The sequence below is a fragment of the Rhea pennata genome, chromosome 3 (assembly GCF_028389875.1).
Source record: "Rhea pennata isolate bPtePen1 chromosome 3, bPtePen1.pri, whole genome shotgun sequence".
In the NCBI taxonomy this organism is placed as follows: Eukaryota; Metazoa; Chordata; class Aves; order Rheiformes; family Rheidae; genus Rhea; species Rhea pennata.
In genome coordinates, this window is record NC_084665.1 from 23892568 (window position 1) to 23917956 (window position 25389).

The 25389-nt window shown below is 34.3% G+C and overlaps 1 protein-coding gene across 1 annotated transcript in view; it reads left to right on the forward strand.

Moving 5' to 3' along the window:
- Positions 1–25389, forward strand: part of GPATCH2 (G-patch domain containing 2) — a 124665-nt gene that overhangs the window by 63021 nt on the left and 36255 nt on the right. Inside the window, exons 6-7 of the mRNA XM_062571806.1 lie at positions 22349–22413; positions 25239–25278. Of these exons, the coding sequence (XP_062427790.1) occupies positions 22349–22413; positions 25239–25278 (105 nt within the window). The remainder of the gene's footprint in view (positions 1–22348; positions 22414–25238; positions 25279–25389) is intronic.

Here is a 25389-nt window from a genome sequence, read left to right on the forward strand (position 1 = left end):
AAATCTAAACACTAGTAATATTTATTAATTGAATCAGAAGACTAGTGATTACATTTAGTGTGTGATGGAAATCTCTTCTTAATATGCTGAAATTGAGAGATACTGCAGTAATGCATTCTTACAATATAAAGATGTAGAATGTTGGTATTCTCCAAATAAGCCCAGGACTAGTTGTTTTTATGACAGTGTTCAGCACACATTGTACTGTAATGATATTTTTTTCTTCTACAGCACTACAGATCTCTGGTTTTTTACATAGCAGCACTATTAATATATAAAGAATTAGCACAAACAAAGCACATGAATTCAAAATGTTCATAACAAGCTGCTGTTCAACAAAAAGTTTATGACAGATGTCTTCTAGTCTATTCTCAGCAATACAAGTTATATTTTGATTCAGTACATTCAGCATTCAAAGTTTTACTTGAAATAATCATTTCTGTTTGTTCAGTTGTTCCCTAGTTGATCTTTAGACCGTAAAAAATTGCTCAGGATTTTAAAACGTTTATAAACATCATGCTAGTCTAACAGAATATCTGTTCTAACATGTCTTAGCTGCTTTTCTATTTTGTTCCAATTGTTTTTCTATTTAAAAAGCATAAATAATTCCAAGCAAAGAAGAAATAGAAACTGCTATGGTAGTACCTTGTTTTGCTCATTCTGTGCAGGCATGTTACAACTTAAATAGTTAAATTTTTCTTCAATATGGTAACCAAAAGCACCTTTTATAATAAGAGCAATTGTACCAGGAACTGGCTTGAAAGTATGTATATTTCATTGTAAAGTTCAAACTGTTAACCTGAGTACAGAACATTACTGCTATTTTACTGATACCAGTACTGGTTGCTCTGTTATCTATAATGTTTGTATTTGCAAGCAGTTGTAATGTAAAGAAAAACATTTCATCATTTAAATCTGCAATGTGAGTTAATTTATTGGATGTAATCCACAAATTATATTGTGAAAGACTTCAGAATTGCTTAGAATGGTCTTGCATCATGTCAAGCAAAGTTTTCAGAAAGACTGTGTAATTATATATAATTGTATAATTGCACATCTTAATTATTATATGTCTTACTAAGCTAGTTATATGTATTTGCACTAATTGCAAACTGTTTAATTACTAAATTACAGTTGCATATTAGAGGCGAGGGGAAAAAAAGCCCTTTAATCCACCATCTGAAAATAAGTTTATGGTTAGCATTCTACAAGCATAGGGTTTTTTTGAAATAGATATATTTTAGATAGGAATGATAGCATGCTATTGTGGTGGTCTTATTTTGAATAAAAATAGCAAATTGGTGATCTAAGTGAGAAAGATGGGAGTTGTTCATGATAATAGAGCCGAAACCAACATAGAAATATATCAGCAGGTGGAATAATAAAAAGAATTTAGTGTAGTATACAATATTGGATTTAAATCATTATAGGAAAGTACAAATAAGGCCAGTTTTGATAACAAGAAATTATCCTGAACTAGTCTTTTTTGCCATCTATCACATTTTCACCCTCATCTAAAATATAATACTCCAGTATACTATCTGGGCTTTCATTATTTTAGTTTTTATTTATTTCGTATAGAGGGCCTTTTTTTAAAAAAAAAATAATCACTGTGGAGAATGCTACCAGCCTTTATCATTTCAGTCAATAGTGTATGTCAGCTTTGACTTAGATTTCCTTCTAAATCATATTATTTGGTTTTCTCACTAAGAAGCAGTCTTTCATTTTTTCTTTCTAAATAGTTTTAATCTTTTGCTCAGGCTCCCATTTTTGTGTTTTTTCATCTACTGTTTCTTTTCTAGTCTTGACAAAATCATTCTTGCCTGTTTCTATTTATTTAGAATGCTATTAAAAAGATTGTTTTCTTAGCTGAATATCTTTGCAACATCATCCTTCCTCTGCATTCCCTTTCCTATTTTTTCAAATATGAGGTACTTTTCATTCTCTTAGGATCATTTAGATTCACTTTTTGCAGCCAGAAATCCAATGCAGCATGGTCTCTGAATTTAAAATGTGGTTGAAGATTTATGCATTGATAGGGAATTTATATATTGTTTTCTCTTGCACTGTGCCATCCTGTGCACAATATAATAAGGTTGCAATTTCATCTTGCTGTCTTTTGTTTGTTCAAGTACCTCTAATATGTATGCAGTCGAATTGTCACCTTAACACCAAGGGTAACTCAGCTTAGCAAAAGCATTTCTTCCAAAGTGATGAAATAAGTAGTCTTTAGTCAGTCTTGCTCATGTGTGCTGTAACTTCCTTTCCAGTTCAGACACTCAAAGGGAGTTCTTCAGTATGTTTCTTTAAAAATAGAGTCACCATTCTTGGTGCCTCCCTATGCCTTTTGCTCCAGTCGTCTATGCTCATAGGAAAGGTGGTTGTTTCTTTTCTTTTTTCGTCTAAATCTCCTTTACTGCAGTCTTGGGCCTATTACTCTATTAAGTGTGGCTAACAATTTATAAGCTTTTTTATAGCAACTTACCGTGTTTGAAGCCTCATATGTCATGCTTTCCCTGACTTCTCCCTGAACTGTAATATGAGGAGGAACCAATGTTTTATCACTGTTGCTCTCACTTTGTTCCTAGAACATGTCTTCTTCATGAGACTATTGGCTGTTTTGTAGCATGTTAGCATGTCTTCTTTTTTTTAACAAGTAATGCTTGTGAAAGAGAAAGTTCTCATGTAACAGTCTTAAGAATCTCAGTTTATCCTGTTTAACAGTATTTCAAACTAGCCTTTTCCAGGAAAGGAAGGTTGAAATTTAAAAAAGTAATTCAGAATCACCAAAAAAACACAGCCTGTCTGAGCTAGCAAGTAAATTTGAGAGAGCAATGAAAACTGATTAGCCTGTACTTGCCACAGTATCAAGTTTTACATTGCCTGCATGGTATCCACTGTGACTTTTTTTTTTTTTTTTTTCAGTTTGACATATCTAACTTGATTCTGTTTAGTGTCTATATCAAACTCCTGTGAAGTGCTACTAGGAATACATCTACTGATCTATTGGAATAAGATTCTCTATATTTAATCATTTCTAAAGATGATCAGCTGTGATTTTGATCCATTTTATATACCAGGTGGTGTATTGATTTTGGACTAATGATATTTTTTAATGAACCTGTCATGCTATATCAAGTCAGATTCTTTACAGAATTCTTAAGACTTAGGTGTGCTTCATGAGCCTCCTGAGGCAGCAAATGCATTCAGCTTAAAGCAGTAGTGATAACTTGGTTCATGAGACTTGAGACATCTTCCAAACATGTCAACAGAGTATGTGAAAGCACATCCTTGCTGTTAGGAAAGAGCTGGTGTCTTGCACCAAGGCTGAGTATTAAACCTTATCTTTTTCTGTGATCACCCTGGGTGGTGGTGTGTTTACTTTGCTTGTATAATTAACACCTAAGTAAGTTCAGACTAGGATAAAGAACAGTTTTATTTTTGCCAAAGAGGTGCTTGTATATTCCACAAGAATAGCAGATATTTAAGCAGGGAAAGCAATCACCTTTTTTAATCTGTTAACTTCACTGAGTAGATGCAGCCCAGCTGATCTGCCTTGATACCTGACTTCTCAATTATTATTTCTGTGCGTGAGCTCTTGGTCCTGCCTATCCACTCATCATTGACAGTTTCTTAGTCTTAGCTTTCATGGAAAAGTATTCTTGCTGCAGTTTCTAAACTTCAGCCCTTATTCTCTCCAGTAGGTAACTGTATGTTTGAGGATGGTATTCTCTGACACTAGTTCCTAAATGTCTGATTTCTTCTGTGAAAATTGGAAAAGGGAGATGGTTGTAAGGAAGGGGGATTGTTTCTTTGTTTCTAGTGACCAGCTGGCTAGTGGTCCAATGATTATTGAAAAACCTTTAAAATTAAGATTTAAGAAGTAAAATTTGAGATTTTACTCGTCTTGAAATTTCCTCATGTGATTCCTGATATTTGAGTGTACTTCCAGCATTGTACATTCCCTTTAAAGGGGAATACTTTTGTCTCTTGATCAGTATTGTGTTCCTAAGGGATGCAGCATATTGTATTTCTAAATACATGCTCTCAGGAAAAGGAATCTTCTTTTAAAAAAAGGCACAGGACACATACATTGTGTACAGGTATTTTCATTTCTTCTTTTACTTTAAAATTGTCCTACATAACATACTAGCATATGAAATAAAATTCTCAATACGTGAGATGTTCATTAAATTCACAAGTTTTTATCAAGATCATATTTTATGGAGGATACAAAACCAAAAGAGAATATTATTTAAAAAATGGGAAACTCTTCAGGAGCATTGTGCTTTAATTTATAATGTATAATCTATACATACTGTATAAACTATATAAACAATCAAGCAATCATGTCTTTCAGTGTTATCTATTGCCATCATTCCCCATGCATTGAGGCTCTCACTATAGCTATTACTATAAAACGTTCCCTAAGTACATAAAGGCTCTAATCGTTAAGATTTTTATTACCAGCCACACATACAGAGCCGCAAATTGCCTTGTTTCAGATTTATTATGTATTACTCCAGAAATTCTATAAAGATCAAAAGAACTGATTACAATGTTGACCTTTGCATTAACTCATCTGAATTTAAATTCAAGTGTTTGATTTGGGAAAATAAGTCCATTTATCATAGGTCTGCTACTGAGGGGATTGTGCAGCCCTGATTGGGAGTGCTGAGACCAAATTTATTTATTGAGCATGGGCTTGAAAATTGTTTGTAGGACAAGAGGAACAAAAGTTTGACCTGCCATTGTGTTGTACCTAGGGAACAATGTGGCAGCTGCCCTTTTCAGATATCTAGTAGTCAGTCTGTTTGTTCTTGCTGACAGATCCAAAAGATACTAAAAAATGATATATAACTATTTTTAAAATGTAAACCAATGAACCTTTCCTCACTGTGAGATAATTAACTGTTCAATACAAAGGTTATAATCTGTCCGTATGGAAGAAGACAGGAGGTTTTCTGGATCTTAAGATTTCCGTTCTCAAGTCTATCTGAGGTTTACTGTCGTGTAAACATAAATATTTACAGATGTACATTTTAGAACTGGCTTTTCAACTAGTACGAGGATTAAAGTTTTGTTTCATTATAGTAATGTGCGTATTTATACCAGCTGAAAAGCTCATCCCTTCAAAAAAGTGAACAAACGTTACAAGAAATCAGAGCTAACAGAGCAGGAAGTAACGTATTTGTACAATGTCTTTGCAATGGTGTTCACTTTTTTGTGAAGTACTAGAGGTAATTTGTTTATTTGTCAAATAAGTGCAATTTATGGTGTAAAACGTTGGGCTCTTCATTTTTTTGAGTTTGAGCTATTAATATATGACATGTAATTTTGTAGTTAAAGGTGATATTTCAACTCTGTTTTGAAATAAGCATGTAATATTCAGTGCAAGTTTTAGGTAATTAAATTCAGATAGAATATAGGCTTCTATCTATTCAGAGTGCAGCAGTAACAGTGTTACAAACAATACCCAATGATACATACAGTTGTATGTAAAATAATAAATTTGTCATTTACTTGCATATAGTCTCTCAATCTTAGTTTGATAAATGAAGAAAAGCTAAGATGATGATGTTTCTGTTAGTTATGTTAATGCTATATTTGATTTTTAGTTTTCTGTTAAGGAAAACATATATTGTGCTGAACTGTTTTAATGGAAAAAGCTTTGGTTAAAACTGCACTGGAAATGCGTAGATGTGTTCAGCATGTTTCTGCAGTTAAGTGTTTGTAATAGGTATAGTGTTTGTAATAGGTAAAAAATAACCTATTGCCATATTGCAGAAAACAATTGCATAAAGGGAAACACCAGTGGAGCTGAAGTTTCATTTTTGTTATGGAAATAAGCTTGTCTTGTCACATGGATTGCAACATTTTTGGACTGTCAAGTCACTTTGGAGAGCTGACAGGAATAGCAAGTTTCAGAAAGTTAATATACACTCCATCCTTAAAGACATCTTTAAGACATCTAACAAAAGAGGTTTGATTTGGGAGCTTACTATTCACTGGAGGCTTTTTTTATTGATTTCTCTGAGTCGTAAGATTGAGAAATAGTAGGAATGCATTTTTACATATTAAGAAAAAAATCAGCTTTTAGGTTATATATGTGTATTATGCATTAAGTAAAAATGATGCTGCCAATTAAGGCAAAATTACAGTTCCCATTTTCAAATTTCTGATTCTGAAGTCTAAAACTTGACTTTTATAAGCTGGATTCAAGTGAAGACTTAATGATATATGAGGACTGTTTTAATGTCTATGAAGTGTGGCAGGTAAAACCAGCCCACACTTCCATGGATGTGGTCAGCAGAAGAGCAACCTTCCAGACATTTGTGATGGATATTGTCTCGTACTAGATTTTTGCTATTCTATTCATTCTTTCTTCAGTCATCTGTGATCTAGTAAGAACGTAAGTGCTTCTTTAAAATGAATGGCTGCTGATTCTGGGAAGCTAGATTTTTGGTTTTGTTAGGCCTTTTTTAGTCTTTCACACATTTTCTTATCTATAGCATCATCTGCAGATTTACATTTTTCTGATGTAAAGAAATTATTCCAGATCTAGAAGGAAGGAATTCTGTTATAACTTATTAGAGGTAAGATTTACAGCTCAAAAATTGTTAGTCATTTACTTAATCTGATTCCTGAGGAACTGTGAAAATGTACACTTAACAGTGTACTTTTAGAAACTTCTTTCCAGAATGGTATAAAATAGCAGGTGAGGGGCAGACTAATACTAAGTCTCCACTTTCTTCTATCAGAAAAGCAGCAATTACTTATGTGTAGATCAGAGTCTTAAAAGTGCAATGGGAAGAAAGTATTGTTCATACAGATCAAAAGATATGTCTTTTGATATAAAGACATTCATGGATTCATTCTGACATCAGGTGGAAGGATAACACATATGCCAACACACTGAGATGTTTGGATTAAAAGCAGCTCTTTTATTTGGAACTACAATATTTCCAAGCATAGCACATTTTGCACAAATTGTATTAAAACAATATACCTACAAAGTCCAGTCCTTAGTAACTTCCTTCAATCACTATGACCTTTCAGAGTTTTTTAAGTGGCTTCCTAATGACATTGGCCAGCTCCCTTAGCACTTGTGGCTTCATCCCATCAGGGCCCATGGACTTGTGTATGTCCAGTTTGTTTTTAACGTAACCTGATCTTCCTCTAACAAGGGAGAGTCTTCCTTGCTCCCGACTTGCCCTCTGGTTTCAGGACTTGGAATACCTGAGGGCTGGTCTTACCAGTAAAGACTGGGACAGAGAAGGTGTTCAGTACCTCAGCCTTTTCTGTGTCTTTTTATCAGTAGGCCCACATTTTCCTAGTCTGCCTTTTTCTGCTTACGTTCTTGTAGAACCTTTATTTTGCTTTAGTTACATAGAAGCTTTGTTCTTGAATTTCTCCAGAGCACCTAACTTCAGTGATTGCGTATGTTGCCTTTCACTGGAAATATTTTTGCACTTGGTTAACCAAGATCTCATATCAAGATGAATAGAGACAAGTCAAAGAATTCAAGGGGCATGGATAAGTCCCCTGAAAAGAAAGACTTTGTCAGGGTGAAATGGCATTATAATGGTGAATCATACAAAATTACAGAAAATAGTTTCAGAAACTTTCAAATAAAGTACAAACGGAAAATACGCTCTTGCCAACTGTAGCACTAAAATTTGTCCGTATTGATATGAAAACTGTTGGACTCAATATGCTTCACTTCAGAGGAATGAAAACTGCAGTTGTTCTTTCCTGGAATCTTACGATAGGAGAGAATAGTACTTTGATTAGAGCTGAAGTTTCCAAATCTAATCTCACAGTTTACTTGCAAGTAAAAGTAAGAAGTGAGAATGGATTCTTGTAACAGGCTAAAGCCAAAGTCTGATAAAAGGTTTCAAGGGAAAAAGAATTTACTCACTGTTTTTACCCTGGCACCAGACATTCAGAAATCCTTTTTCTCTAATGTAAATGATTTTAGTAGTGTCTTTTAAAAACAAACAAACAAAAAAAAAAGATTTGTTGGATGAATATGAAATACCCAAGATTCATGTTGTTTGAATCTAGTTTAAATAAAGGATTAGCTAGACAAAACCGGAATAGGGCAAGTAGACCTGCATCTGTTAATTTCAGGCTTGATCTTTTCTAAAGATTAAGAGTTTACTGTACATGCATACTTTTTGCTTTTCCAAGGAAGTACCTTGAACCATACAACCAGTACCATTTACTGAAGGCAGTTCCTGAGTAGGTACCATCTACTGATTCAGGATTAGACAGATGACCTATGATTAAATAGTATGTTGAATCATTCCTTTTGAGTATAAACTGATTTGATTACTGTCCAGAACTTTCTGCAAGTTTTTGCTTTGATTTTTTTTCTCCCCTAGCAGGTAGAGATACATGCAGGAAGAACTTGAAAATGATCCCGAATATTTCATGACACTTACGGCACCTTTTCAATGAACAACTCTATTTCCTGCCAACAAGATTTCTCCCAATAAATATGTCACTATATATCTATGATTTTAAAACATAGAAAAACAGTTCTTAAAATATTTTTTGTTTTGTGCTACTTAGAAACCTATGGGGTCATAATTAGAAGATGTAGTTTCCAGGAGGAAAGTCTTGAAAATGTGAAAGCCAAGATTTTTTTGTTGTCGTTGTTTTTCTTTAAAAATGTATTCAAGAACAACTTTGAGCCTAAAATTTGAATCCAAGTTAATTGATTCACTAAAACACAAACTACAAAAAACAAATCAATAAGACGATTGTCAGGATTGTATTTCAGAAGGTAAGTCCCTCTACTTACTTCTGACCCTATTATTAGCCTCATAGCTCTCTTCATTTACATCTTCGTTTTATGCTATTCTTTCTACATACATATTCAGTGTACCCTTAGTTTCTGTGGTTCTACCCCCTACTCTGGTACTTGTGTATAATATCACTACCTCAGTTGTCCCAGTAGGTCCTGGCCACCACAGAATCTTTCTTAAAGTTTTCTGTAACATCTTTTGTGATGTCTTTAATCTTTGTAACCTCAGACCTACTCTGAGAAGTTTATTGCATTTGCTTTTCTGTACATATAAGGACTACAACAGGGGCATAAGCACCATATCTAAAGCGGGAAGCAATGGCTGCAGTCTTCACGCTTTTCAGTGAAAACCCCCAAATCCCTTCATCTAATATACTCTCACTAGAGAAGGTGGAAGGAGAACCATCCATGAAGATCCAAAGGTGCTTCCTACTTTTCCAGTGCAGAAGACTACTACTAAAAGGTACAAGTTTGGACCAGGGCCATAATGCCAAATGCAACTGGCTGTTTCTGTGTATTTTTCTGCTGAGGATTATCTCTTGGCCACCTGCACAACTGAACTCTGTCAGGAGGTGTGAGGCTTGCAACAGTGCTCTCTGCCAATACATAATACTTCTTGAAAGCTGCCATCAAATTCAACCTCTTAAGAGATTCCGCCAAATGTTCAGTTCTGCCTGTGTATATATGTTTCCCCAAGCATAACTGAGCTATTTATCTGCAATTACTTTTCTTAAATCAGCAGTTTCCAGTTAATTTTGTGGTATCCAGTTCAATAACTAAATAAATGAACTTTCTCCTGATGAGCAATCTTTATTTTTCTAACAATCTCTGAGTTTCGTGCTGGCTGACTTGTCAACAACTGGGAGCCTACCATGCTTCCTAGTCCCAAATCTGCCTGTAAATCAAACCAATCTTCATAATATGCTGAGTGCTCTCAGTTCAGCTTCCATTCCAGGACTGTGTTAAGTTTTTAGCTACTTGGCAGGAAATAGAATAGCCCCTCAGCATAGTTTTTCTTCAGTAAATAAATAAAAAGTACTGATCCTGAAACTTGAATTTAGTAAGCAAAAGTCACAGTTATGCACAGGTAGCAAATGAAATGCAAACATTAATTTACTTTGTAAACTGTGTCCCACACCATACCACAACCAACTTGGATAACAAGTACTGCATTGAGCAGAGCTTTGTGATGGTAGTGTTATTACTTAGGCATCTAGGAGATAGTATAGAAGATGAATCACGTTAATTAACCTGATATCTTTGAGCCTCAAACCAAACAGGGAGATTCAAAGAATTCCTCAAGCACCATGCAACAAAGGATCTAGTCACTATTATCTTTTAATAGCCTCTTAGCTTTTAATCTTAATGTAAATTTTGGATAAAGTGTGTTTTCCAAATACTCTATTTTTTCTAAATACTCTTACTTTTTCCATCTGCTGTTCCTGAAATATGAACATTAATATTGGAAAAAAATCTGAAATTTTTCTTTCTTGGAATGAGCTTTAAGACTCTTCCTTACTTCCTTGCTTGTTAATACAGTATGAGTCTTCATACCAAAAAAGTGTCTTGTGAGAACATGGTAATCTTTACACTTGGTATCTTCTGCTTTCATTCTACCTTCTTTTCCTCTTCCTTCCCTCCCAAACTAAAATCAAGTATGAACTCCAGCATCCTATAGGAGAATAATAACATTTGCACTGGTACTGAAAATGGATTCTTTCACCAAAAATTGAAGCATGGATGAGAACCATCAGATTGTATCACAAATAGTCACTCAAAACTTCAGGGCAAGTGGAGCTTTTCAGGCCAGTGACTGTCACTCATAATAGTATTGATTTCCATGTCATTACTGCCCTCTACCCGTTTCCTGGTCTTAGACATTGTCTCAGGAGCCATGTCACAGTCTTAGAACAGTTGTAAGCCTTTAGGGTGATTTGTCTTTATCAGGGACTGAGTTAGTTCTATCAGTTTGCAGAATAACATACCCATATCAATATGAAATGTTGAAATTTGAATCAAGATCCCTCTGTGGCAGTGGCCTTTCCTTTTGCATGCTTGGATTTTGGCGGCTTGTTGTCTGGTTTTTTGTTTGGTTGTTTTGTTTTGTTTTTCTCTTCCCTTAATAACAGAGCAAATGTTAATCTGCCTATTAGATATTATCTCCCATCAGTAGCTTAGCTAGCATCTGTGTCTCTAATTCACTAGTGAGGGCAACTTAAGATTCCCTTGGCATTTTGATAGGGACTGTTGCTAGCCACCAGCCTTGCTTCTTTGATGTATGGTCTCCATCCTGAGGTGAATGAAACATCAGTCTTCTGTAGGACCTGGCAAAATGTGCTTTACAGCTTCATGGCAGCTACCTTACTGGTGAATGCTCCTGCTCAGTAATGAGAAACTTGGAGTCTGAGAAATTATGTTACTGTCTTTCTCCTGCAACACTATCTTTAAACACTTGCATCAAAGAGAAAAATGCTCTTTACTTGACCCTCTTTGTAGTCAGAACCCAACAGACCAGTTACTGTTCTTGTCCTACTGTTATCTACCCCCTACTGTGGCACTTTACCAGTGCTTCATAAATAAAGGATCTGATTTTGGCAGCCAGAAGCTGCATGTACACTGTCTTACCAGAAATTTCAGAAGCCCAAGGCTGATTATGTGTTGTGTAGGAGCCAAAACCTATTATAATGGATCCAGCCAGCCAAGTAAAATTGATGCCATCAGGGACACTGGGGGAAATTGAGGTGTCACCCACTCACCTTAATCCCAGGAATGGAACACGAGCCTCTAAATGAGAATAGTGCCCAGATTTCTGTCTTGCTGCAGAGGCAGCTACTGAGTCAGCCATCTTTCTCTGCCCTCCTCCTCAGTTGCACATACTACATGTATGTAGTATACATATACATACTCTACACTCCAAACTTGAGTTCCTCTACATGTTTTTATATTTAAAAATAAAAGAGCGAAAATTAGTTTCACAAGCTAAACACAACTTTCTACCAGAATAATAATAATTATACTAACAGGAAAACTAAGTTTAACTTGACAGCACAAGTTCAGAAACAGCCTCTGCTTTAATAAAACAACATAACAACCTAGCATTTGGTTTGTATAACAAAGCAAATAGATATTGAATGCACTGTGAAAAGCATATGACTTTTATGTTCATCTTGACTTTTATGTCAATAGTCAGAAAACCCAAAATAAAATAGCAGTGATCCATCTTGCTAGAGTAGTGTGCATTGTGTTCATAAGACACAAGCTTTGCCTTTCTTTATGAGATAGCTTTTGGGGATAGCCATCATTTCAAATCATCACAAATTTAAATTACCATAAGGAGTAATGGGCTCTCTCTTAAGAGAGTTTTCCATTATATAGAACTTAGTATCATACAAAGAAAACCTTGAAGCACGCTTGCTGATAAGAGAGCTGAAAGCAAGATAGATACAGTTTAGTCTTGAAATCTGAGTTAATGGTGACTTTGCACAATTCATGCATTAGCTTTTGGTATAGGATACATCTTCAGTATCTACATTACATTAGAAATTTTCAAGTGCAACATCACCTTTTCTAGGTTTTGCTATCCCAGGGTTGGGACCACTATGAAGCTTAAGAAGCTTGATAGTCTGTTTTAAAATGTGTAGGTGGAATTTTCGCTTCATTTTTTTTTCTATTACAACCTATTTATTTCCATTTCTTCTATAATAGAGTTCATGAATTATTTACATTTGATATTTGAAGACAAGATGATGGAAAAATTTGAGAATGTCTTACTAAGAAAAATATATTTACTGTAATATATTTTAGAATGTATTTTATTTTTACATCATTTTGCTTAGGGAAAAAAATCAAAAAGATACCTTAAGTATGAGTTTAGCTTGACCTTAAAAGTGCCCTGTGAAGAGTTGATTTCTGAGCTTCCTGCTTCCTGCTTCTCCTGTTCAACTGATTGACATTTACATTTACAGTTTGAGACAATGGTTATTGCCATATGTTGCAAGTTCAGATAGCAGCGAAAGTGGCAAATACAGAGATTTTTAAAATTGGCCAATCATACATAAGCTTTCAGGGTAAAACATACCAGGGAGAACAAGCTCAAAATAATAAAAAGTATCATCCACATATAATACTGAAATTTGCCAAGTTGGTTATTGAAACTCCCATAAAACCTTTTTTCTTATTTCTGTTACCACTTGTGTGGGCCAGTCTTACAGGATTGAATTTCACTGGAAATGATCAAAAATTGTTTCGTGGACACTTGTTCTTTAAATGTTATCTAGTCTAAGGGGAGAATATTCAGGCTTATATTTCAGTAATTCAAATGTGTAATTTTACAAAGTTTGTTACTGTCGAACTGTATACATTTTGAAAGATGTTTTACTCCAAATATTACTAAAATGTAGCCTTTCAAACCAAATATTACTGATACCAGGATTGTGTTGTGCATGGGAGAGGTGCTCAGGTGTGTTGCAGTCAACATTCTCTAATACCATCTTCTTGTCATCTCACTATCCTGACAGTAATTAAGTTATTGTTAGTGTTTGCACTTTATTGAACAGTCTGAAATACATCTCAGTGGTTTTCGTTGGTGGCAATCAAAAGCCAAGAAGATTTTCATGCAAATGAAACTTAAAACTGGTTAAAGGCTTTAAGACTGTACAGAACTCTAGGGTTGAAAATAAACTCTTCTGCAGCTGAGGGAAAGGTGACTTATAATAGCAGATCAATGTTATCCACCTCTATTGATGACCGGTAATCCTAACCACTTTCTCAAATGCTGGAAGTGTAGTAGTATGGAAAAGATGCAACAGCCAAAGGGGACCTCTCTGTACTTCTGTCTGCTGCTAACCTTTATTGTGTCAGATCAGACTGTGGGCTTTAGTGCGTGTAGGCAGGAGTGCATTCTGTTTAATTCCAGTGGTTGGCCGCTGGAATATTTTTTTTTTTTTTTTTTTTTTTTTTTTTTTTAGTTCTCTTGAAAATTAAAAGGCATTGTTTGCAGTCTGCATTCTATTCATAGTAAGAGTTTTCATCTGTTTTCTAATAGTGGAAATGCAAAGTTAATGCATCTAAATAACATTCTTTGTTATATGAATTAATGGAACCAATGTCAGCATGTTTAAAATGAGTTTTAATGTATGAGTAAGATGAAAAGATTTTAAAACAAATTGTTTGGCTAGAAGCTCCATTTATATGGTATATATTTCAGGCTAATAATCAGGGCTTACTGTGGGTCAGCATGTCATATCCCAGTGGTGTCTAGTGAGATGGAGGGTTATCTTGTATGTCAGTTAGATAACCCTGTGAACAATTTTGAGCAGTCAAGATAATGGGACTGAATTCTGAAATGAGGAAGAACTCAGAAGCTGGAAATATAGAATACAACGTTGTGTGTAAGCACAAAACTGCTAGTGTCAAAGACAATCACATTTTGGCATCATCAGTCATTTATGTTTGACAATAATTCTTCTTAATAGGGTGAAATTAAAATGTGGGTGAATGGCAAAGCAGATATATATTCCTATAGAAAATGAAGTAACGGAATGACTTTCTTACTAGTGGTCCTACCTTTTGTTTTGTTTGATCTTTTTGGTTTTTTATATTTCCATCATATATTAGCTTTTTTAATTGAATATTGACATAACTTTTACTATCATAATTGAAGTAATTTAGCCTTTATATATAAACCAATTAAATTATAAACTTATTGGGATTCATGCTTGTATTTACCTTCAAAGCTAGCACAGTGTTTCATAGTAATTTCCCTCTTCAGCAGTTGGAAAATAGACTTATATGTGCATATATATTTACAGTATATATTTTGACACATTTTAAGAGCACCAAGATTACTTTCAAGGTATTTTTTCCCACTTTCTGTATACACATATGACTGGTATTGTATTTGCCTTTTATTTTTAGCCATGATATATGTCATTTACCTAGTACTTTTGAGTATATTCTTTATTTGAGCATTTCTTCATACTCTTGATGATACCAGTCATACATATCATACAGCAAAAGCTTTGTGACTTATGTAGCCTTTGGTCAGCCAGTAGAGGCCACTCATAGCTTGCTACTGAAGCTGGACGGTGATTTGAAAATGGGGGTTTTGTTGTGTGCATGTGTTTTTTAATCCCCTCTGAGTAAGCTTATACTGCCATGAACTGTCCTATTATTAAGGCTTATACTTGCAGAGTTCTGCTTACGAGTTATTCTGCTTATACACGTAAATGTTTCCACTGTTGAGAGCTAGAAGAATTGAAAGTTGAATGCATTTAATATTGACGTTTTCTGTTTCCTGTAATAAGTCCTGTGGCAGTGGGAGTAAAAGTCACCTTTAATAATATACTACAAGCACTCTTAAAGCATATGCCTTAACACTGAAGTGTTTTTTATCCTTTATTTTGGTACAATCTTTACCGTTACATTATATTAATGAAGTAAGGAAATAGTATTCCATTTGTTTGTTTGCTCTCTGAGGGGACAATCTTGTTTGTACATTTTTTTGATTTTTCTTTTTCCTAAATGAGGAACCAAGCTGAAGAAAATGACTTACTAAAGATAAAACAGAAAGTGTGCTGCACAACACAGAATTGAACCCATATCTCCCAGGTCAAGCCTAGTATCCTAATCACTATGCTCTGCTCCTCCTGTCTGTACCACTGTATGCTAACTTTAGTTATTGATGGGAAATTTAAATGCAAAAATATCTTTCCAGCTTTTTTAGGTCATTCTTAACTAGTAATGATGAAATCCTAGTGCTGCTGAAGTCAAAGTCCTGTTCATGAAATGAAGCTAAGATTTCACCCTAGAATGAATTTGATTTCTAAACAGACAGCTAAAATATCATAATGAAGATTTTTTATATGCCCTGTGCACACCTCAGCATTTAAACAGTAGCTTTTTGCACTCTAGGCAATTTACAGAGTGTGCAAAGCAACAAAGTTGGAAAATTTTGACTGTTACATTGTTTTATTATGTCTAATATAATGCAGACAGCTACCAGGAAGATTTCCTTTTCCTTAGTATAGTTATTTTTCTTAACTAGGAAATCCAACTCAAATTGAAATAGTGATGTTACATTTTGAAAGCAACAGATAGAAGATGTGTAATATCATTGATTTACAGGGAAATTCCCTAATTTGCTGTTTTATAAATAATTAAATTTTACATGTTTGTTTGAAGGAGATATGTTTGCAAGTGGAATTTTCTTTTTTCTGGTCTCAAATACCTCAGTTTCTTCTCCAACTGTTAATCTTTCAGTTGAAAACCATATAGAAAGAGAGAGAGATATTTTGATCAGTTGCATAAAAAAACAATGTAGAGGAAACTAAAAGTGTGCAAAGTCACTAGAGAGACTGAGAAATTTGGACTTTTTCTTTAACTCCAAGAAACTGGTTGTCATTTTGTTTAGGGTATGTAGATTTTTGTTTCATTTTTTATGAATGCAAAACAATAAAATATATGCAGACGAATTAGGTGTGTTTGCGGTAGGATTAAAGTTTGTGTCTTTTGATACATTTTTCTTGAACTTTCATTCCTCCTTCCTTTCCACTACATATATTTGCAAACATAATGGCAATGATCTCTTTTGAACTACACAACATTGTATGTTAGTAGGATGTCACTTTTAAAGAATTGTAACTAAATTAGCAAGAAACTGGTGTAAAACTAACTGTTCTGCCAGTGGGCCATGATGTGCCAGTGGATTCATAAAGACTTCATAGAACAGGGTTTGATTGAGCATCACTTAAGGGCAGTCTGTACCATGAAGATATGTTTCTTCAGTGATCGGTTTGGCCCTTCGGCAAGAGCATGTCTGTAGAGGGAATAAACATGTAATGGTAACATCAAACTAGGATTATGGCAAGAACTGCGTACTGTATTATAAAACTGTATTAATTTTGTTGGTTTTCTGCATCGCTCCAAGTCGAGTAACTTGTGTCTATGGCTTTTAAAGGATGTATTTGAAATCCAGGGCTTTGCTTCTTATAGTATCTGTAATATAGTGTAATAATTTTCGTAGGAAAGACTGCGATATCAGAGGGAAGGAAAACTTGAGATACTTTTTGTTTTACTGTGCTGACTATGGTGATGTAATTGCAAAAATGAGAAGTTAGTGGTAGAAGCATCTGCTTTCCTGTGCTTCTATTAAAAAGGGGTATAAAATTAGAGATAATTAATTGATGATGAAAATAATAACAGTGCTCTTAACCTGGGTTATAAAATTTAAAGAATAGATTTTCTTCACTTCTTCCCTTTATATTTTTCTATCTAATTTCCTATAAATTGGCAATTACAGATCTGTGAATTATGGAAGTGCCATTATGATGCTATAGTTAAAGCTGTATCAGTTTCCACTGCCACATCCTATTGTCTGAGGTTTGATTTTAATTGTATTTTGTTTTGGACAAAAACTTGTTAAGCAAAAGCTCTTGCCTGAAAAGAATTGAGTTATTACTAAAGTTTTCAAATTGTATTCATAAGCTTAGTACTTTTAGGAAAAGATACTATAGGTATGTGAACCCAGAAAAAGTACCTTTTGTTCTTGTGGATTTTAAAAGATTTACTTAATAAAATCAACTGTTATATATGTTAGTCTATAGTTTGTTGCTCATGGTGGTTGACTTATAAAAAGGAAAAATAGGAGCTATTCTTTCATTTAGAAGAGTGGTTGGAATTCTCTGCATAACTAAATTTTTGCTGAAATTGTATTGTTTGATCATTTGGTGAACCTGACACTGTGATGGCTAAGTTAAGCATTTCAGTCAAGTATTCGTGCAATTGTTTCTGTGGATTCTTTAAACTTTTTTGCATAGTAAGAAAATAAAACACTGTTAATTGTATCTGGCCTGAAAAAAATGAGCTTTGTAATGTCTTTTCAGTGTGCAGTCTGGTCTAGTGCATGTGTCTATTCAATTCAGTTCAATTTAAAATAAAACTTTTCAATCTCAGTATTTCAATATCACTTAAATTTTAAGATAAATGTATTTTTCCAGTAATGAAAAACATATCTAAGGCCCAATAAATACTCTGTTATATGTAGGATGTAGCTTATATTTTGTAAAAAGTTTATTTCCTAAGCTAAACATAAATTATAAAGAGGAAATATACCTAGTCAGCTAGTAAAGTAAATACTTGACAGTATGGGAAAAGTTAGGGGAAGAGATATAGTTGAATGAGTATTTAATGGTTGTTTATATAGTTTAAATTAAATATTAAAAAAAAAAAAACACCTAAGTGTATGGAACACAGCCTTACTTGGGAGTTCTGCAAAATATATCTCTTTAAAAATAATTTTAAATAATAATTTTTCATGGGCTGAAATTTAAAATGTACCTCAAATAAGAGGTAGACATAATTGTTGAGTATTGATGTCACCTATTTTTGTTTAGTGTTTTATTTTTCGTGGAAGATAGCTATACCCTTTTTTCAACCTACAGCAAGCACATGTAAATTAAAATAGCATTATAATATTTATTTCATTAAAAGATCCACATTCATTAAAAGGATCACTTTTCGTTGAAGATATACCCCAACGTGTATGAACTTTTTCTTTTTTTTTGGAATAACTCAGGCACAGATATGTTGAAATCAACTCAAGATCATGGGATAATTCAGGGTGGAGGTCTTAAAGTCCAGCTTCCTGCTCATAGCAAACTGTGAGGTCAGACCAGGTTGCTCAGTGCTTTATCCAGTCTGGTCTTTAAAACATCCAAGGATGGAGACTGCATAACCTCTCTAGGCAACCGGTTTCATTACTTGAAATAAGTTTTATATGCAAATGTGTATTTTATTATTGGCAAAGTAAATTTTCTCTCTACTCTTATTTGCTGATATAATGGGACTGTTCCATTAAAAATTGTAAACAAAATTATAGTTTAAGACAAAATAACCTATTCTGAAAATGTAAAACTTCAACAGTTTCAGCATTTAACTGCAGCTTGCTGCCAGTTCTACCTAGAATGGGGTGTGTTTTTGTTCATAACTCTCAAAATAATAAACAGTATATAGTAAATAACCTCTTCCTTATTTAGAAAGAAGGAAAATGAACTAAAAAAGGGGGGGGGGGATATGACTTGGAAAGCTGTCCATGCTGTGCTGCAGTCGCATTCTTTCTTTCATGACTCCTGAAATAGGTGAAAGCAGCTGCATTGTCTTTTTTGTGTGTTTACTTCCATGTTCTTAGCATTTAATAGTAACAGTTGCTGTGCTCAGCATTTCTGCTGGGTGAACTCCTATATAAGCATGTGAATAATGTGATCGCAAGAGGGGCAAACAAAGATAGGTACAGTTGCATGTAGGTGGTATCCAAAAACAAAGAATTGCCAGACCAAGCACAAGATGAGTATAAGATAAGTCCTCCCAAATACACAGGAAGGAGGATTGGCAAGACAAAAGAAAAGAAGATAAGTAGGATCAGGAGCAGAGAAAACCCCTTCCTCCCTTTATGGGAGGGAGCAATAGCATTAAAATATCAGGCATAAGCAAGGAAAATTTGATGAGAAGGAACACAGGCCACTTCAATTCCAGCCTCTCTCATCAAAGACCTCTCCTTCCTGATCACTGTGACCTCTGTGACTAAAGATAATCAAGGACTGGAGATGTCAGTGCTGAGTAGGGCATCAGTTCCCTGGTATTGTATGCTCACAGCTCATTTAGAAGAAGATTGTTAAAAGCTAGCAGTTTTGTATATGTAACGATGATGATTAATATTGCATAAGAATTGACAAGAAGTGTGTTGTTAAAGAATGAATTTCATAAAGTTTAAAGCAGGCCTGATTTAGAAGTCTGCTACAGACTCATTGTGATTCTAATTCCCTGATATTCACACACGTGCACACACACAAATTTAACTCCAGCAAAATTTCAGTTGAGGAAAACTTCAGTGCTGTTTATACCTAGTTACCCAACAGAAAGCTAGTACTTACTTTAACCCTTGATTTACTTCTCCTGGTCTTCATCACCTAAAACAATTTCAGACAGCTTTGCAATTTTTCTAAGTGAGTAGAGGATGTTTGTTCTGGTTTCAGCGTTCTGTCTGCTGCCTCTTTCTGGAGCGATTGGCGCACTGCGCAGTGAAGGTTCCCAAGGCTCCACGGTAGATTTTGCTAATAGTGACTTAGCAGAGGAGGAGAGGTCTGTTTTTTCACACTGGATGACAAATATGAATACAAATTAAAAGGACTGTGAATCTTGCAATAATCAGCATTCAGTCTTTCATAAAGATTTATGCGGGCATTATGAATTTAATTTTACAAATGTTCTATGGCTGCTTAGTAACTGAAGTTACTAGGGTACATAAGAGAAACCTGAGCCAGTGCACTTGAATCAATTGTAACTATATTCCAAACAAATTCATATTCTCATATAATTTAGTGGGAAGCCATATTTCTTTGTTTTATATATTATTTTAGAAAGGACAATTTATCAAATGACTTTTCTTGAAATTTCTATGCTTATTAAGTTTTGGATTATGTATTTTGAGTGAGATGAAGACTTAAACTTGTTTCCATAACTATGGCTGCAGGTAAACAAGCAATTTTAGTCTAGAAAATAGCTTTTGCTTCTGTCAACATGTTGTTTATTTTCTCCCCGAGATAAAAAGTTCAGTTTTCTGATATTTGTACCAAGATAAAGTCTGTAAACAAGATTAATATAGTGTGGAAAAGGTTGTCAGCAGCCCTGGCAAAGGAAATAAGTTGCCTGTACACAGAACATACTGTAAACTGAATAAAAGTGTCAGGTCCACCATGAGATAATGTGATCATGAACCTCTAACAAAGCATGACATAGGCACAGTCGGCTTTTCTTATAGCCACAGTGTAGAAAATGGATTACTATATTCCAGGGATACCCACTGGAATAGCATGAAAACCTCATTTTGAGATTAATGCAGGATGTAACTCTCGAGAATAGAGCTACATGTTTACCTATGGTGTTAAAGTGAAAGTTTAGTTATTAATCTTAAAATTAAGAAATTACATATTTAGTCTTTATTTTACATTTCTAGGTCTGCCTGTGTGAATTGATGTTTCCAACTCTAAGATAAACTATAGCATTCTACAAGTTGTTGTGTAAAGTTTGATCACTGTTTCACTGTTATTACATGGCTATGCAAGGCCTCAGTAAATCTAGTAAAACTGTAGCTGGTAATGCTGGAAAACCACTAGATGCTTTTCTCCCATGTGCCTTCTGTACTGAGCATAGTTCTTGGGGTAGCAAGATTGCATAGTTGCCATGATTTCCTTTACCAGGGATTTAGAAATTTGCATAGATTTTTCTACAATAAATTATTAACAATTCTTTTCCATCACAACCAGCCAGAAAAGCAGCAGGCACTTTAGGATGCTTTGATTCTGCCCTTGGTAATGTTACTCTTTAGGTGAAAGATACAGAGTTTTGGCCAAATGCTTTTTTTTCTTTTTTTTTCTTCTTTTTTTTAACCCTGTGGAGCTTTCACATTTTTCAGTAAGTGTTCTTTGAAAATTTTCCCGATGTGGAGCTCTAAATGCCCAGGTTTTTTCCCATTGTAAAACCATGTGAGTGTAGGGTTTTTTTTTCTTTGAAAATGAAGTTCTTTTCACGAGGAGGAGCCTGCTTTTATCTGTGAATCCTCTGCTTAGGTACTTTCAGGAAGCCTGAGCCATATGTATGTGTTATTTGCTGAACTTTTGTGGTCTCCTTTCAAACTGTGAGAATGTCGTGACTTCTGTCCCACCTTTGGTCATCTACTGACAACAAAACTATCTCCAGGGGAACTGAACATTTGTTCCTGCATTCTTTCCAACAGGAGTAACTTGCTTTCAGCTCTGTTTCTTCAAGCTTGCAACTTGGTGGGCCCTTATTCTTTTACTTACCTTCACATGCTTCAAGTTACTTCCATTAAGCAGTTTCTAAAGATAAAAATGAAGCTGCTTGAATACATTTTTGAATAATATCAGAATATCATCATCTCGTGCACACAACAGCAGATGTCTTCAGGTACATTCTTAAGATCATTCTCAAAAAAATGAGAATATTATGTGATTTTGGTTTCTGTTCAAATGAAGGCAATAGACAAGGACTACATTACGGTGTTGCAAATATCATTTTATCTTTGCTTTTTATTCTACACCAACTCAAGTTTCAAAAATTTTGTATTGGATACAAAGGCTGGAATAATATATTAATTTTAATATATTTATTGCCATTCTTATCCAAAAAAATAAAGATGACACATTGAATATGATTTTCAAAATATCTAACTTCCACTTTAGGAAAGTAAGTACTTGATGAAATTTTCAGAAATAACCTACCTCCGTGACATAAATAAAATCCATTCAGAGTAAGATATAAAGGGTAAATCTTATACAGAACGTTTCTGCACTCAGGCTTTTCTTAAAAATTGCTGATATCACTAACTACATTTACTTTATTAGTATGCTATGTCTGCTTTTTCCTCAGTATCTGCAGTATGTTTTCCTGATAAATAATCGTTGTATGCTTATATTGCATCATAATTCAAAGAGGATTTGTTTTCCTACTTATCTCCTTTAGATTACTCCAGGACCAGGTGGTAGCAGGAAAACAGCTCACTTGTCCCAGGATTCTCTTCACCATGAGTGAGTATCAGTGATGGAAGTTATAATTGTTCTTATTATTATTTACATTGCAGTAGTGCCTCTGTCCCAAAGCCTCATTGTACAACAGTATAAATATTCAATAAGAAAGCCTCGACTCAGTTACATAGTGATTTTTATTTAATAATAATATTTATAATTCTTTGTAATTCATTTTGTATTTCTTACTCAGATATGAAGTTCAGAACTTTCTAAATGTGTTTTTATTAAGTATATACTTTTATAAAGCTCAGTACTCTAATGCTATAAAAGTAGGCTAAATAATAAATATAACAGGTTGTTTAAAATGCTTGCTTTACTTTCTCCAAATCAAAGAATTTCAGGAATGCCAAGCTAGAGTATATGAGAATAAACAAGCATTGCATCTTCGAATCTTAAACATAATGTATCATGTGAGGGTGAAGGTTATCATAAATTCCATGGAAAGATGTTGAATGAATTTTTGGACACATCATAATAGGGCATATCCTTCAGTTTGTTTAGATACTTCAGTGTACCGTCAGTGTAAACTGTGATTCTATTCAGCTAACAACATTAGCAATATTATTTCTTTGTAATCTCTTCTAAGTAGTTGGAATAATAAGATGAAATTTTCCAGTATTTTCCAAAACAGAAATCTGAAACACAGGGTACATATGACTAGAAAATAATACATTTGGGGATATGTTACACATTCTAACTGCTAATGGATATATAGAGCTCACAAGTCTAGACCAAAACTCCCCAAATTGCATACAGTGCAAGCATCGGATCCTCAGTACAAACTGTTTTACGGTACTGACCTGCTTCTGTTGCATCGTGTTACTCGCTGATGTAGATTTTAACTAAAGAGGTTGTGATTTCACAGTTATGTCTACCCTAGAGTAATTCAACTGAGACTGTCTCATAATGGTTTTTACTTTTTTGTTCATTTTATTAGAACAAACAAGCAAACAAAAAAGAATGGAATTAAGTGAATGGTCAAAATTATAATAGTGTGGCACAAATATTACTCTAATTAGAAGGGATATTATTCTTTATCTAGACATGATTTTTTTAATGTCTAAATATGAAACTCAAATTGCTATGATACATTTTTTCAATAGAAGCAGCTTGTATTAATTATTTAGTCTGTAATCCAGTGATTTGTCACAAACTCCTGAGTTTTTCTGGGAAGGATCATTATATACCTATCTCATTTTACTGCTCTTCCATAAACGCTTGCTGTTGACCATTGCCAGAGACAAGGCGGTCGTCTACATGGATTTTAGGTCTAACTCTTTACATTTCTTTTCACCAGAGTGTCTGTGACTGTTTTGTATTGGGTCACTCACAAACCTAGTGGTTCTTTCCATCCACTGCCACCATCAGTGGATGTGCATGAACTCTCCCTGTGTTTTCCTCAACTTAATCAGCAACAAAATTGTACTGTTCAGTACAGTTTCATGAGTGTGTCATGTCTATGATGTATCCGGGCCTAACTTTTATCTCAAAGTATACTTTTAACTTTATTGCTGTTACTCTTTTTTCATTTCCAACCTCTCCTTCTCCTCAATCACCTCAAAAGTAGAAAAGGGAGTTAGCAATATTTACGTTTCTGTCACAGCTGTGTCTTGTATTCCTTCTGGAGCATGGTAACGCCCTCACTATAAAAATGACGGGCTTCACTAATCTTGAACAAAGAACTTACTTTCAAATTTGAGACTTAAGCAAAGAGTAATTTAGGACAGATGAGAGAATTTCATAACTTTGCTTCTTCTCAAGTACGTTAATTAATCCAAAACTTTTGGTGGCATTTTGTGGCTGATATAGTATGCTGTGGAAAAAAAATATGATTACAGTCTAAAACTGTATAGAATTTAATTACCTAAAAGGGTAAAAAAAGACAAAGGGTGATCAAATGACCAGATTAAGCTTGCAGTCTTTTGCTATGTTGTCACTATCAGGGAAACCATATAACCATATGTATAAATATAGTGATGGTCTTTCTGTGCATTATTATAATAGATTGAGCTATTTCACCCTTTCCTGAAAATCCAGTGCTTAGTGACAGGAGTAAAATACAGGTATTATATGTAGTTTCAAGACCTCTTTGTTTTAATTGTTGTTTTCCTCTCCTCTTCATTTTGCAAGTGTCAAGATTTGGCCCTGGGTTTGCATAGTGTTTGCTGCACCTATGCTCACACGTTAATTCAGTTCTATATGATCATAGTGTATGGGAACCAGTATTAATATCCTGTTATTTCTATTGAGGGAAGAGTCATTGTAAGCTCTTGTCCCTTCAGGTCAACCCGTTATTGCAAACTTTTGTCTCTGCAAAATAAGGCTGCCAATAGTGCAAATTGTGCAATTGTATTGAGAAATTAAGCCACTGAATTTATTGACTTGGAATTTCACTTTAGATTCAGACTTCAGATTGTGAAATAATACATTAACAACTACCAGCTAGTCCACAGTACTTAAATTTTAATTGTAGATTAATATACATGGAATTACTTTTAGTAACAGCACATGTATTTAATATATTTAATTATTAGTATTTATATTATTTTAGATTGTTTGACAAAATATAATTACCTATAAAGCCAGTGGCTACTCACAAGTAAAATTTGTAGAGCTATGTGCATTATGTGCATTCTTTCAATCCTTTCAAAACTGCTGCAGACTTTGAGAGTTCAGTAATATATCCCATTAAAATAAAGCATAGCCGAAGGCTGTATTTTCCTGGCAGACAACAAAATACACGAAAGCACGCACATACTGGTCATATGACAGCATGTGCTTTGTTAGTTGTATAGTTAAACCTGTCTTTTCTTTTTCTCCCACAGCCATTGGTTTAGCCCTGGGGCTAGGAAGGAACATAACCAGGTAAGAACTGCTTTGATCAAGAACAATTTACTTCAGATATATAGAGGAATTTAACTACCTCTTCTCCAGAGGCAGTGGGCTAATATTTTTTAAAATGATAAACAAAACGGG